Consider the following 16,306-nt stretch of genomic DNA (forward strand, 5'->3'; position numbering starts at 1 on the left):
ATGCACATCATTGTCTCGTCTGCTTGAGTTGAAGAGGAGAATAGTGCGACCACAGCTGTAAAATGTAGTCTATCAACAATACGATAGATTTTTTTGACAGTTGTTATCAAACTGTCAGCTGTCACGCTTCCTTGCGGAAGCACAGATGTCTGCTAAGCCCATCCTGACACATCTTAGACTTAGACTTCCTTTTATTGTCATTCAAATTCTAACTTTACAGTACAGATGAGAACTAAATTTTGTTGCATTAGCTCGTGGTAGTGCAGGATAAAAGAGCAATAATGTGCAGATATAAATAAATGGATTACTGTACAGATAAATATATTGCACTTTCGCATATCCATCCACGTTTATGGATGTATGTTATATTGTCTTTATATTCCAGTGAGTTAATCAGTTTTTGGGGGGAATTGAGGGGATTTTTATGATGCGTTCAGAGTCAAGAGTCTTATGGCCTGAGGGAAGAAGCTGTTACAGAACCTGGAGCAGTGAAAACAGTCCTTGGTGGGGGTGGGAGGAGTCTCTACAGATTTTCTGAGCCCTGGTCAGGCAGCGGCTTTTTGCGATTTCCCGGATAGGGAAAAGGGTCATCAATGTCATCATCACGGCTTCACAAAATGTTTTTACTTAACAGAACTCTTGACATCACAAATAACATCAGGGTGGTTACAATAACAAGCAAAGCAAAGTTTCATCTACAGATTATTATTCTCAAACCAGCCAGGAAGAAGACGCTGTTGAAGTGTGCATACACACACTACATCGCCGTGACAACACACTTACACGTGACGAGCACTGCCTGGATTGATACGGTCTTTTCAAATTTAAAGTGTCATCTTTTTCACGGATTTCAATGACATTCTCAAGCGTTAGTCAAAGTCCATGTTCCTTGATTTTCACACAGCCAAAAAGAGGCAAAGCCAGCCTCGCCTTCATTCACAAAGCACTTTGACCTAACTTACACGGGAGGGATGGGCGTGTCCGCAGGCCGGATGGGTAAATACAGATAGAGAAATGTGCGTGCCTTCAAACGTGTAAAAAAACACTTTAAGCACAAACAGTAGAATAAGGTTTTAAATGGGAAAACAAATATTATGCACTGCATCGTCTGGTTTCTGTGATGCATTCATTATTAGCGTACTGCACAAAATGGGTAAATTTGTATACGCACTAAGAAGACAGGAACATCATTAGCGGCAGCCTCCTATCAGCTTCTTGCACTCTATATGATCAGGAGATGTGCACATTTTGAGACTTTTATTGAAGAAAATATAATGTGTATATATATATATATATAGATAAAGGGACAAGCGGTAAAAAATGGATGGATGGATATATATATATATATATATATATATATATATATATATATATATATATATATATATATATATATATATATATATATGTATATATATATATATATATATGTATATATATATATATATATATATATATATATATATATATATATATATATATATATATATAAAAATATATATATATATTTATATATTTATAAAATATACATATTTATATATCTATATCCATCCATCCATTTTCTACCGCTTGGTAGAAGAAAATGGATGGATGGATATAGATATATAAATATATATATATACTCACCCTTAGAATATGCCTGATATCAAACAAAATTCAATTAAAATAAAGAAGAAATACTCACCCTTGAAAGATGCCTTGCATACAACTGTATAAAACTAAAGTAAAATTACTTACCCTTAGAAGATGCCTGACATATAACAAAACATGTAAAAGTAGTCATCCTTCGAAGATGTCTGACATTAAACAAAATTATATTAAATAAGAAATACTCACCCTTGGAAGATGCTTGACATAAATCTACATAAAACCAAAATAAAATACAAGTATTTACCCTGAGAAGATGCTTGACATATACTGTAACAAAAAAAAGTAAAAGTAGTCTCTCTTGGAAGATGCCTGGTATTAAGCTAAATAAAACTAAAATAAATAAGAAATACTCATCCTTGTAATATGCCTGGCATAAATCTACATAAAACAAGCTAAATTAACAGTATTTAATTCCAGAAAATGTCTGATATAACAAAATAAAGTAAAATGTCTCACCCTTTCAAGATGCCTGACATAAAACTAACACAAAAGTAGAACAAAAATCAAGCACACCTCATATTGGAAGTTTCAATTGAAATACAGATGCAATAGATCATTTTACATTGAGGTCCTGAAGAATAGCCGTTACAGATCCGCCGCCATTTACTCATCTTTCCCTTTCATGCAGAACCCAGCGACACAACATAAAATATTTGTTGGCCAGCGACGGTTGCTTTAAATTGTACACCCTTTGCCCGCCTTTCCGGCATTCCCTTGTCCACAGCTCTGATAATAACTACAAAGGCAAGAATATATCGGCGGGATGACTTTTTAACCCCAGTCCGTGTCAGTGCTGTTCATGCAGAACACAGAAAAAAGGTGGAAAAGGCCAGTTTTAGGCCCCGTTTACACTTATCCAGTATAACACCTAACCTTATCTGTGTCCACACACAACAATGCCACCGTTTAAGACCAACCTCCCCCCTCCGTCCGGCGCAACGCGACCTAGTACACATGCGCGGAAAATGCGCACGTCATAGTCACATTCAGTGTTGCTTTGTGTGCAAGTTCTTAAATTTAACTTATCTGAACAATATCCAGTGTTGTGGTATTTCAATTAACTGGAATCCAGAGTGCTGTGGGGCCCTATTGTAGTGAATCACACCTGAGCCATCATAAATTCATCAAATCTTTATTAGACACGTAAACAATGTGGTAAAGAACATTTTACATCAATCAAACTAGGGATCGAGATATCTGGTCAGGACACTCCTCACTCTTTTGCCTTCACCTTCATTGTCCATTCGTTTTTGGTGACTTTGTATACTCTGTACCTAGACCAGTGGTTCTTAACCTGGGTTCGATCGAAACCCCAGGGGTTCGGTGAGTAGGCCTCAGGGGTTCGGCGGAGGTCACACACCCGACTCATCGTGTAAATAAAAACTTCTCCCTATCGGCGTATTATGGATACGGCAACAGCCGAAGTCACACTGATTTGCAGGTGTGTAATTTGTTGTGAGTTCATGCACTGTGTTGGTTTTGTTCTTTGAACGAGGTGATTTTCAAGCACGGTTCATTTTGTGCACTAGTAAAAAAAACATAAATTTGTCTTGAATTTGAAAAAACACTAAACATTTTATTTTTCACTAAATAAGGCACGGTGGCACAGGGGTTAGTGCATGTGCCTCACAATATGAAGGTCCTGAGTAGTCCTGAGTTAAATCCCGGGCTCAGGATCTTTCTGTGTGGAGTTTGCATGTTCTCCCCGTGAGTGCGTGGGTTCCCTCCGGGTACTCCGGCTTCCTCCCACCTCCAAAGACATGCACCTGGGGATAGGTTGATTGGCAACACTAAATTGGCCCTAGTGTGTGAATGTGAGTGTGAATGTTGTCTGTCTATCTGTGTTGGCCCTGTGATGAGGTGGCGACTTGTCCATGGTGTACCCCGCCTTCCGCCCGAATGCAGCTGAGATCCAGCACCCCCGCGACCCCGAACGGGACAAGCCGTAGAAAATGGATGGATGGACTAAAGAAGGGTTCGGTGAATACGCATATGAAACTGGTGGGGCTCGGTACCTCCAACAAGGTTAAGAACCACTGACCTAGACGTTGAGTCCGCGACATACATGGCGGACAATAACTGATACAGTCTGCTTTGCCAGTCCAAATGCATCTGCTGTTTTCCGTAGTTAGACTTCCCTCGAGGGCCAGGTAATACAAAGCACACGCTACCTTTTTTATCACATCCACGGGAACTCACATTCTCGTTGACTCTCCTTCGACAAATGGACAAAGTTTTTCGCAAAGTAGAATCACAGCTGACCTGGACATTGGAAAGTTCTCTTGGCGTCTGAGAAGTGTCGTATCCCAAATAGCTGCAATCGCTTTCTCTTAAGGTATTCATGTGTGATTTCCACAAGCGTCTGTACATGTAGAAGAAGGAGAAACACGGGCATGTCTGGATGACTCGCCTTCATATTTCCAGTGGTTAGCTCCGAGTTACGAAACCGCTTTATTATGAAGCTCTTTTGTGGTGCGTTCTTTCTGTGTGGGGCTCTTTCTAGCGTCACTTCCTCTTCGAACTCAGTTTGTAAATGATCAATGAGTCCATACAAAGCAAAGTGCCGGAGATTCAAGAAATACACGGCGCACTTAGCCTTGTAAAAATTTGTCTGAGGAGGGGGACCTTAAACGATGGTTTAGTGTGGCTGAAACGGGGCTTTACGCTAAATAATTATTCGTTTAAGGGGTTAAACGACTTAGAGTAGACATGGCCTAATTGTACACCCTTGGCCCGCCTTTCCGGCATTCCCTTGTCCACAGCTCTGATAATAACTACAAAGGCAAGAATATATCGGCGGGATGACTTTTTAACCCCAGCACGTGTCAGTGCTGTTCATGCAGAACACAGAAAAAAGGTGCAAAAGGCCAGTTTTAGTAGGCTGTGGAAAAGGGCCTTAGACCTGATTGAAGAATTGTTAAAAATTATGTATTTTTTAATAGCAGATGACATTTATGATAAATTAAAGCTGAAACTCTACATCTAAATCACCTCCTAATTACTTCATTTTGACATATTTGTTTATAATCATATTATTTTTAAACCAGTGCTTGCACCAATGAATGCATTTTATTGACACTGTTACTCCATTGCAGACTGTTTCAATCTTTTTTCTGCACGACAAAACTAAATGGTGTTAATTACAGACAGATTCATTAAGACCTCCTCTTTCTCCGGCGAGAAAGTCAACTTTATGTTGGCCCCGTGTGCGCTGCGGGACTCGCCTGACAACCACAGAAAAGCCTGCCGAACCGTGTTGGACTCCCGCTGTTGTAAACAAAAGAGCTACCAATTCCTGCAATTATGGGCACCCCAACCCCCCACCCTAATGCTGACCCTTGCTCTTTGAAGCACTTCGCTCTGGGCACTGACATTCCACAAGTCATGTCTTTGGCCTTTGTCCTCACAGAACTGAGGTGATTTGAGGGCGTTTTTTAAAGATACTCGACGTCCTGTATCATGTCGCTGCAGAGGAGAACAGTCGGGGTCTTGGAAAAGTCTTTCCAAACATGACCCCGTTTTTATGCAGAAACATAGAGGCGCTTGTCTTTTGTGAATGATTCCTTTAGCCGGTGCCATGTGGGTTTTTTTTTTTTCCAGATGGGAAAATGTGGGGTACTGTTGCATCTCTTTTTCTTTGGCTTCCCTACTGTTAGGCTTGTACCTGCACACAGGCTGCCCTTTGAGCTGCAGAAACACGGACGGAAAGATGTTGTGCTAGGCAAATGAGGAAGGAGAGGAAATTATCTCACAATCTGCCCGCCTCATTCTCATGCGCCCACTTTCCACTCACAGAAAAGGGAGTGAGTAATGCCTCCCGCCGATGCAATCCTTCTTGACTTTGTAGAGTATTTGACATGATTATTATTGTTGGGAATAGGCATATGATATTCAATTGTTTTTGTGTGTGTGTGTCTAGTACAAGCACTCACTAGGCTAAAAAAAAAAAAACTACAGTACAACCCGCACACAAGCCTTTGAACTCGGCATGTAATTACTCTTCATAATTATATTTCTTGAATGCGAGGTGAGTCACTAAATAGGCTTATAGAGCCCCGAGCCTTCCTTGAAAACGGTGGCTTGGCAAGGAGAAGATAAGACGGGGCGGTGAGCTCCCAGGAGAGGTGCTAAAATTAGAAGCTTGTTACCAAAAAATGGAATAATAATCTTTTTAGGCGGTTCAATCTTAAATAATGTTTGTTTTGTAACACCAGGAAATGAACTGCAGGTGACACGGCCTTCACTTTCGCTGATAAATTGTATGTTCCGCTTCTTAACTGAAAGTGAGACGCGGGTACTACAAATAAATAACGAGGCCCGCCGGCGCTTCTTGTCACTTCCTTTGGTTTAACAGTTGAATGAGCGGGCTGCAGAAGAAAGGAAGTGAACTTAAGATACCACAGAGTGAGAAAAAGGAGGATTTCTAATCAATAGGAAGAGAAATTATGTGCAATTCCAAACACAGAGAATGCTATATTGTTCTTGCATGAGTGCATGTTGCAAACATGAATAGAACAACGAATTAGATAGTCTGTTTTTGTCAAACCAACTATCCTTAAACCTCAATAAAACTAAAATAATGCTATTCGGTAAAAGTAGAAGAGAAAGTCAAACACAAATACAAATAGACAGAATAGACATTGAAAGAATATATGAAATAACAATTTTGGTGTAATAATTGATGATAAAATGAATTGGAAATCTCATAAAAAATATACAACAAAGTGTCAAGAAACACGGCAATAATGAATAATGCAAAATATGCTCTGGATCAAAAATCACTTCATATTCTCTGCCGCAGGGGAGACGTTCTTCCAGAGCCGTACTTCGGGGCTAACAACCTTCACTTTACCTGGAAGAGGGTCTTAACAGCTGAGGGTGAATGACGAGACCGGCAGTTTGTTGCAACTTTGTGACTTTATTGGACGCAGCCATCCACCAAGCTAGAACACCTGCACGCACTCACTGTCGCCGCTCCCTCACCTCTCTCGCCCCCTCACTCACTGACGTCACTCACCTCACGTGTTGTCATATCTTAAAGAGCCACACACACACACATACGCTACTCTCATAACAACTAACAAGACATCATGGTGAAGCCAGTAGTCGAGTTTTTTAACATGGAGACATTCTCAATACTTTTCTTTTGTCGAGCACAAAGAAAATAACATTTTAGTTAAATGTAAGTTGTGTCTTGGATCAAAGATCCTATCTACTTAGAGTTAAAGTTAAAGTGCCATTATTTTGCAGCTATTTAAAATAGTTTTGTCAATTTTTTCTGGCCTGAAATAAATTGGCCCTTTGAAACATATCTTTGTCTTTGTGTGTTGTCTGTAGACCACATTGTTTGTGTGTTGTATGTAGACCACATTGCTTGTGTGTTGTATGTAGACCACATTGCTTTCTGAGTTCAGTGATGCAAATGCATGTCAAGTTGATCAACAGATGGTATTATTCTCCAGTGCAATAACAGTACTGAAATGAAGGCTAAAAGGGCATTAATGGGAGCCTTAAAAAAAAGGGGGGGAAAAATAAGTAACTAAATAGTTACTTTTCACAGTAACGCATTACTTTTTGGTGTAAGTAACCGAGTTAGTAACTGAGTTACTTTTGAAATAAAGTAACTAGTAATTGTAACTAGTTACTGGTTTTCAGTAACTAACCCAACACTGCAGTTGATAGACAGTTGCGAAAGCCAATCAGATCACAAGTTGTTGACAGTAGCATATCCAGGTAGCCTAATGTTAACAAGACTGTGATTGGATACTCACTTGTCATTCCAAAGTGAGTATCCATTCACAAGTTCCAATTTAGCAGGAAGTGTTGCGCCGTAGCCATACCGGGATAGCAGAGAAAGAGAACAAAACGTTGATTAGGTGGCAGATATATATTTCGAATCATCCGACTACGAGGGGTACCACTGCCTTATACGGCGTCGGATAGGTTCTACAAATTGTGAGTTCAAATATTGTATTTTTTCAGTTCAAATATGTTTTTTGCTATTTTAATTTTGACATTACCACATAAGAAATGTTTTAACTGCTGATGCGTTTTAATTGATTTTTATATGCGCCAGAAAATAACCCGTTGTGTACACCGTTGAGGTGATTCAATGCACAGTAGGGTGTAAATGTGTTCCTGTATAGTATTTCTCCAGCAACGGTCATGTGGTGACATAAATTATGGTATTTTGAGACGTAATCATTGAAGTCGGACATCACTGAAGGCCTAGGTGGGAAACGCACGATTGATGGATTTTAAGAAAGAATTTGAGCAAAATACAAAGGTGGCGTCCAATCTTTCCTCAGCGCTTATCACCTCTTTCGACAACAAGAGTCCTAATTTCATTTTCCATGTATTTTCTGCGTATAAGGCTAGAACTATTCTCTACAAAATGTGTTTTGTGTTATTATTTTTGGGTGTTTAGTACAAAATAATTGTACTTACATGATTTCTTATAGACAAAAATGCTTATCGCAGTACCACAGTAATGGTATATGAGTTTTTTGCTTTATTTTTATCATAGGTGTACTGCCATAAGGCCTCACTATGGCCTAGTGGTCGGCACGTCGGCCTCAAAGTCATCTAGGTTATATGCAGGGATGTGAGCACCCTTTCAGAAAAAAAGAGGAGAATTAAGGTGGAGAGGAACATTTCTATCAGCATACGAAAGTTCTCTTGCCGTTTGAGAAGTGTTGTATCCCAAATAGCTGCAATCGCTTTCTCTTAAGGTATTCATTGGTGATTTCCACAACCGTCTGTACAGACGGAAGAAGAAACACGGGCATGTCTGGATGACTCGCCTCCATATTTCCAGTGGTTAGCTCAGAGTTACGAAACCGCTTCATTATGAAGCTGGCTGTGGCGCATTCTTTCTGACGTCACTTCCTCTCCGAACTCAGTTTGTAAACGATCAATGAGTCCAAACAAAGCTAAGAGCCGGAAATTCAAAAAATAGACGGCGCACTTACCCGTGTAAAAAATGATCCAAGGAGGGGAACCTTAAACGATGATTTAGTGTGGCCGAAACGGGGCTTAGGCTAAATAATTATTTGTTTAAGGAGTTATCTGTCTTAGTGTACATAGCCTAAGCTAGCGAGATGGTTCACTAGCTAGCAAGCATGTTTTAGTGCTCCTGATCGTCTCCCCGTCTTGCAACTCTTAATGACTTTTAGGTGAGGGCAACAGTGAGTACCGACATTTGAGGCGAATGTTTAACAAATTTTGTTCAGATTGTATTTTTACTGATATCTGATTAAAACAACATGATATCTTGACGCAAAAATTATTGTTAAAAACGCGGATTTCTGCGTTTTTGCAGAAATTTCAGATGCCTATATGCATGTACAGTACCTGCATGGGTTTTTCTTCATCCCACATCCCAAATAAAGGGATGTTTTGCCAATGGAGGCCTAAATTGCCCATAGGTGTGAATGGTTGTCCATATGTGCCACCTCCTGCCCCCCATAGTCAGGGGGAATAGGCTTCAACTCACCCCTAAACCCTAATGAGGGACATGTGGTGTAAAAAATGGATGAATGAATGTAGAATCACGTAAACACGCAGAGAAATCAAGTATATCTTTTATGAATGCATGTTGCGGACATTTAATTGTGTTTGTTCATATTTACCCTGCATGAACAAAATGCATAATGAATACTCATTAATAATGTTTTAGAGGTATTCTGCAATTTTGTGAGTAGGGCCCGAGTTGTTTTACCCTGTGTGCAGAAACTGGTTTTAATGAAAAAAGGTTAAATTTAGAAAGGAAGGAATAGCCTGGTTTTCACATCTTGATATAATTCCTCCTTAAGTGTAATTTGACACCACCAAGCTCCACAAAGAAAAAGTACCAAAACGTGACCCCAAAAAAAAGGACTCGTGTTTTAAAACTTTTTTTTTTCTGTCTTTGTCAGACTCTATTGAGCCGTCACTGTGTTCTATCGATGACAACTTCAACAACTTGATTCTATTGTTTAAATTAAACCAGAAGAAAGGGGAAGAAATTGTCATCGTAAAGCAGCGCTTTAAAAACGACTCACCAATCAACGACCGGGTCGCACGGGAGGCGGGTCCTTTTGGTCGGACTGACACTGCCTTCGTCCAATCACATGCAAGCATCGCCGCTCTCGTCCAATCAGCTATCAAGTAGAGTCTCTTTGAAGCGGCCACACAGAAAAAGACGGGCAGACATCATTTTCCCTCTCGGCGTCATTGGATTAGTGTCCTCACTACGACGACGACGACAAAGAGACGAACGAATTTACAATTCCCCCACCTTGAATAGGAATTAAAATCATCACCTTTCCCTTTAGCCATGGCCGACACAGCTGTTGACACGACCACCACTGCAGAGGTTACAGCCAAGGTGCGTTTGATTCATTCATTGTTTTAATGCCGCATTGAACAAGTTTATAAAGTTGCTAATTGGCAGTAGTGTTGTTTGCTGGTTAAACGGCGGCTTGTGTGTGCAGCGCTCAAATGTTGGCAAATGCCGATTAAATTCGACGCCTAAGTCATATAGAAGTCTTTATGTTGCCCATTTACACCTTGTGGCTTAGTTCTACGGACATAAGTGGACGTTTTTTGGGGTTTAAACGTGCCGAAAAAGAAGTAGACAAAAGCCGGCAGTGGGCGGGAAAAAGCCTTTGAACGTGCCGCGCAGCCTTGACATTTAAACATTCTTTTTTTTTTTTAATTAAATGTATTTTTTAAACCTTTAATAATATGCAACATTTACATACAATCAAGAAATAATCATCACAACAAGTACAGAAACAGTCCAAAACAACGCCAGGGTTTAAACATGTGGTTAATATTGCGAATTGGGGAAAGGATACGTCATGAAAGCTGTGTTACTATACGTGTTCTCGTCATGGTGTCATTTTGTTGTGCAGAAGGAGCTGAAAGAACCGAAAGAAGTAGCGGAGGAGACGACGACGACTACGAAGAAGACTACAACGGCGGCGGCGGACAAGGGGGACGCACCTGCTAATGGCACAGTGAGTTTGGAGTTAATGGTGACTGGGGGGAGGGTCTTTTGTCTCTAACAGCCCTCCTCCTCCGTCGTCGCCGTGCAGGTGTCGCCATTCTCCCTGCTTTGTGTTGCCTTGCGAAATAAATGGCACAGATGTTGACAATGTCTTCCAATGCAAGAGGACTGGCTGCTTAATCCTCTGGGGGAACACTACCAATGAACCCCCTTTCCTCCTTGGGTGGTGGGGTGGAGTTATTCAACTTATCCTTAATGTGGGGCTCAAGGAGCAGACAAATAGCTTATTTTTAAGGTCAAAGCTGTTAAAATGTCCTGATTTAGTAGAATATTTGACAGGGCTTATTATGTGTAAAGCAAGAAGTTATCAATTGCCTGCAAATATTCAAAGTTTATTCATCGAAAGGGATGTAGGGTATAACCTCAGAGCAACGGCAAAATATGAATACACTTTAGCACTTGGCACAAGGAAAAGTTTGTGTGTCTCAGTCTGTGGGGTGAAAATATAGAACAGCCTGTGTGATGAACTCAAACAGTTAAACATTGAGCATTTTAAGAAATTGTACAAATCTAATATTGTGGTTCGGTATAGTGAATGACATATATGACTTACTTATGATGATGTATTGAGAATTGTAAGCACATTGTTCTGGGCAAATTAAGTTATGTGGATCCAGATGCATGTGATAAAATGTGGTTCAGAGGAAACTGGATATTAGTTAAAGTAACTGTAAAAAATGGGGTGGGGGATTCAAAAAGTGTATACTTATTCCCATTATCCTTTTGAGATATGTTAAATTAATTTAATTTTATTAATTACATTTTCTTTTCTTTTTTGTGAAATAATATTGCCATTGAGCAGAAGATTGTTCATGGAGATATGTATGTAATGTACTACATGTATGAGGTGGAGTTGACTATGGCATACTCAATAAACATCAAACTGATGTGACTCCTATTTTAATCATCTTCATCCCTTCTACTCAGAACGGTGCTGACCACAGTGATGACAAAGTTGATGCTGCAAAGGAAGAGGAGCACAAGAATGGAGACGGTACATAGTTGTTTTTTTAACTAAAAAGACAAAAAGCTTTGTCTTTTAAGGGTGTACTTGTGCCATGCTTTGGCCCCATCCTCACCAGTGATGTTATGATAGGTGGCACCATTTTTATCAATAGAAACCACAAAGTCAAACTCCACCGCAGCATGCTTGCTCAGAGATGCTGTACTAATAATGCAATCACTCTTGTCGCTTTACGTGATACAGCGAGTAAAATTATGTGCTGAATACATCATAAGTGGTACACTTCCTCCTTAAGTATGATTTGAAAAGGTGGGCCATGCCATGGCAAGGCATGATTGCATGTACATTTGGTATCAAACATGCAGAAACTGTATGGCTTAGTCATATGAAGGATGCTGTGATAACTCCTTGCTAGTTAAATGCACTTTTCTTATAATACTTAATAGAATCGTTAAAACAATCCAAGTAAACGCATAGAACGACTCCAAAATAATCTACAAAGTCAAGCCCTGCAAGATTCCTGCCACGCACAATACAGAGAGCAGGATCCTGGTAAAACAAACCGGACCAAGTGTGGCATATTTGGCGACTGTGAGCGCTGTTATCCTTGCTCAAGTTTGGTATACTTCCCTTCCTTTGGCACAATTTGAAAGAGGCAAGCCAGAGCACAGCATGATTAGCTGTGCACGTTCACATGCGGGCCATGTGCGTCCGTAGCCAAGTCATAGATAAACTATTGCGATCGCTCTTCACACGTTTTTCATAACACATTTTGCAATAGAATTAAAGACCCAAGATAATCTGTCAAAAACCACGACTGGCCTACAAGTATTAAATGACATGCACCTCTTTGCAAACTAGAAATAATTATAGGACTGAAATTAATATCTTATGTCAGGAAATTATGCAGGAGTGATGGCAAAAGTAAGTGGGCCCACGTCTAAGCACAGCATGGAACAAATGGCTTCATATGAATATGCCCTGTACTCAAGACACGTGTCCTCTTTTCAGGCAGTGCAGATGAGGCGCCCCCTGCTGAGGAGACAGATGCACAGCCCGTGAAGCGTGCAGCTGAGGAAGAAGTGAGTTGTGGAGCTCATTACCACAATACAAATTACATCTTATTTAACTCACCCAGTGCCAAACATGCTTCCAGCTTAAATCTTAAAAAACTTTTTGAATGATTCAATATACTGTATGTCAGATTTTTTTCAAACCTGGTTAGATTAAAGATTTTATGTGGGCAGAAAAATACATTCTATTGACTTTTGAGAGGGATATATATTTTTCATTCCTTAAAGGCATTGGTAGCTCTACTGTGTTTAATACATTATATACAGACGTTTTTGGGTTTTTTGGCATATACACTATATTATCCAACACCAATAGAGCTACATGCTTATTTCATTAAATAGGTACCCTTGCAGTTAAAGGTTTGCATGGGAAACAAGTGGTACCATGTAAACATTGAATGTCAGTAGTCTAATTATCTATTGATAAGGGTTAGAAATGTAACTGCATTTATTCAGTGTTTCATAGTTAGTAACCAATATGTTGTTTTTTGTAGCTAATACATTTCAGGTTAATTTAAGGAATATAAATGACAATTGTAAATGTTTTCAAAATGGATATCTTTTGGCAAATTTCACTTAACTTGGCCACGTTGGCTTAAAGTTTAAAGCTGATTGGTACATAATTGAATTCGGATGATCAATGTTTGTTGTTTTTGTGTCACTTAGGAGGAGAAGGCCGAGACCAAAAAACAGAAGACCGAGGAGAACGGAGATTCAAAAGAGGCGGAAGTGGAGGCTTAAAAATTCAGGATACAGCCCACGTCCTCTCTCTGGTCAACATCGTGTTGTAGAGCTTGTGCTTGGTTTTTTTGTTTTTATCTTGAGTCGGGTTTTTTTATTTGCTCCCATGTCCTCACGTTGCACTGGAGTTATTGTGAAACATAATAACCCTCTTTTTTTATTTAGTTTTCTTCTACCAAATGTTATTTATTGGTCTTTAAAATGAGCTTTTTTTCCCTTCTGCAAAAACTAGGGCCATGCTATAAGATCAGTTTATTTCCACTTCAAGCACAATCTCTATAAATTCAGTGCTGACCAGCTGATGCGTCAACATTCTTCAGGCAGCTGCTCATGATGATCTCTCAAGATTCACTTTGAGGACCAAAGATAAGTTTTAAGCTGGGGATAATGTTAATCATTTAAAAGGACATTTGTTGAAGCATAATCTGTTTGTGTTCGAGCTGCTACTTAATGCTTGGCTTGGCTGTGCTGTTAACAGTTGGAGCAAATATAAAAAGGTTCTCCGTATGATTGCTGAAGGCGGGCTTATCTTTTTTTGCAATGTTAATTAACCCCTCTTAAATCTTAACGCTATGGTCATTTTCTGTATGCATTCCACGCAGGTTTGTACCATCCACACCTTTTTTGTTTGTTTTCTTAATGAGTTTACATTTACGGCTGAGTAACTTTGCTTAGTGTCCAAAAACTGCCTCTAAAGAACCAGGATGACATTTCAGTTACTCCAGCCAACTGCTTTGTATATTCTGAAAAAAAATAAATTGTCTTTTTACTTATCTATCTTCTATGTGTCTTTTTCTCATTTGAATGGTGACCCACTTTTCTGAGTCCTTAGAAAATGGCTGTACAAGATCCAGTAAGGATTTGATGACGACTGCAGCTGGATCAATATCCTTTTGCTCCTCCAGGTGGTGTGTTAGAGTAGTGCAGGCTCTTAAATATCACACAGGAGTCCAAAAAAATGACACTTTAGTTCAAAGCTTTTTTGATAGATGCCAGTGTTGAACAATAGGTGGCACTAGTGTTGCAATGTTTATAAACCAAGCTTCTGTACATTTACTGATTCCCATGAAACATGAGCAGCCAGTTATTGACATTCTGCTGAGGCAACAGTAATCACTCGTGACTGGGTTTCTACTAATTATGACAGCCCTAAAATGTTTGCCTGCATTGACCAAACAAAGCACTAAAAGAGTGCCCTTAAAGACATACAATACAGTGGTGATGGATTGCTGCTGCTGGCTTTAATGAAACCAAGTCTATTCGTCGTCCACTTTCCTCAAAGTTCTCATGTCTTCTCTCTCTGTTCTTCTGTAGCCACCTGATTCTCGAGTCACACCCCAGTTTCAACTTCTCCTCTTCCTGATAATGACAAGAATGACTGTCATTATTACACTGGCCGGCCAGGAGAAGGGTCACCATGCAGCAACATGGCTTTCAGTGAGGGTTGGGGCCGTGCTGGCACACACCTGTATCCAAGCTAAGTGAGCGTACGTCTCTCGACATCTCGTTATTTGCACACTTTGAAACCCTTAAGTAATTTGTGTTTAAAGTTGTGCCTTTGCTGTACTATGCTACATGTGACGCGATTACAGGCAGATGGACATTCGGTTGGCCCAAAACACAAACATGCAGCGATTATAAAACAAATTACAATGGAACCTCACAACGTCGGGGGGAAATACATAAAGGGTATTCAAAGCATCATAATGTACTATGTTTAAGGCAGGGGTCTCAAACTTAAGCCCATGTTTTGTGGCCCTCCACTTAATATCATAGTTTAGTTTAATTGCGTACCGCACACACTAAGCAGCTTATAGTCAAATATAGCATTCTTGAATCCCATTATAAAGAACACTAAATACATTTCCAGTCCAAACACAAAAATTAGAGTGAAACAAACACAAAGAGCAACTTGTTATTAGCAAGCAGAAGTGTCTCTGACAATCTGTGGAATTCAAGTGTGAAATAAACAATTTTTACATTCAATTTTGCAGTTATGATCACTTTAAGCCTTTCATAGCTCTGGGTCACGGAAGCTGCTGGTAGAAATAGTCAACAAATTTAGTCACATGGTCTAAACCAGGGGTGTCAAACGTACGGCCCGCGGGCCGGATAAGGCCCGCGAACAGGTTTTATCCGGCCCCCGGGATGAGTTTACTAAATATTAAAATGAGCCGAAATTTTTTGAATGAAAGAAACAGCTGTTCTAAATGTGTCCACTAGATGTTGCAATAGAAATTGTCTGTATCTTTGTAAATTATGCTACATATGTAAAAATAAAAATAAAGTACACCAGTGCACCAGTTGAGGAAAATGAGTAAACTACATAGATAACATCCTGTAATTTAATTTTGATATAATTTTTTTATCTTGATAGATTGAAAATTAACACCAATGAGTTGACTGTTGAAAATGATCACATAATTTATTCAGAAAGTATAAATAACAACAAATAAAGGTAGAATACTATTAACCGCAACATGTAAATGTAAAACCCCCCCAACAACATTATGATTTGTACATTTTCAGAATGTGCTTGTTCTATTTTTAAACAAAGAAAACAATCTGAAGTGGTCTTTATTTTTAAGTTATCCTGTCGTGATTTTACCAGTCCGGCCCACTTGGGAGTAGATTTTTCTCCATGTGGCCCCCGATCTAAAATGAGTTTGACACCCCTGGTCTAAACGTAAAACAGAAGTGACTACTCTGTGTGGCCCAGCCTTTCCCCTGACTGTACGACCGGAGTTTGAGACCCCTGGTTTAAGGAATTGGCTATGTTTTGATTTTTTTCTTTTGTTTGTGATGCATCACAGAGGTGTACAAAGA

At 39.6% G+C, this 16,306-nt stretch overlaps 2 protein-coding genes across 3 annotated transcripts in view; one reads left to right on the forward strand and one right to left on the reverse strand.

The window, feature by feature from the left end:
• The window catches only part of slc45a1 (solute carrier family 45 member 1), a 49,376-nt gene that overhangs the window by 11,017 nt on the left and 22,053 nt on the right, over positions 1-16,306 (reverse strand). The window contains exon 10 of one of the 2 annotated variants that reach the window (XM_062038012.1): positions 13,224-14,839. The exons of the other annotated variant lie outside the window; for it this stretch is intronic. Coding sequence (XP_061893996.1) covers positions 14,811-14,839 — 29 coding nt within the window. The 3' untranslated portion in view covers positions 13,224-14,810. Of the gene's footprint in view, positions 1-13,223; positions 14,840-16,306 lie in introns of those variants that run through there. 2 annotated transcript variants of the gene reach the window in all.
• si:ch211-222l21.1 (thioredoxin domain-containing protein 3 homolog) lies at positions 9,817-14,253 on the forward strand. Its single transcript, XM_062038017.1, has 5 exons — positions 9,817-10,018; positions 10,548-10,652; positions 11,630-11,696; positions 12,678-12,748; positions 13,406-14,253. The coding sequence occupies exons 1-5, from the start codon at positions 9,968-9,970 to the stop codon at positions 13,478-13,480; spliced, it is 369 nt and encodes a 122-aa protein (XP_061894001.1). The 5' UTR covers positions 9,817-9,967; the 3' UTR covers positions 13,481-14,253.

Source organism: Entelurus aequoreus, linkage group LG26, assembly GCF_033978785.1.
Source record: "Entelurus aequoreus isolate RoL-2023_Sb linkage group LG26, RoL_Eaeq_v1.1, whole genome shotgun sequence".
NCBI classification, from domain to species: Eukaryota; Metazoa; Chordata; class Actinopteri; order Syngnathiformes; family Syngnathidae; genus Entelurus; species Entelurus aequoreus.

Excerpts from the sequence above, each read along its gene's own strand:
- si:ch211-222l21.1 (XM_062038017.1), top strand. The coding sequence starts at position 9,968 with ATGGCCGACACAGCTGTTGACACGACCACCACTGCAGAGGTTACAGCC. Across the intron at positions 10,019-10,547 it reads CTGCAGAGGTTACAGCCAAG|AAGGAGCTGAAAGAACCGAA; the intron begins GTGCGTTTGATT and ends TTTGTTGTGCAG. Across the intron at positions 11,697-12,677 it reads GGAGCACAAGAATGGAGACG|GCAGTGCAGATGAGGCGCCC; the intron begins GTACATAGTTGT and ends TCCTCTTTTCAG.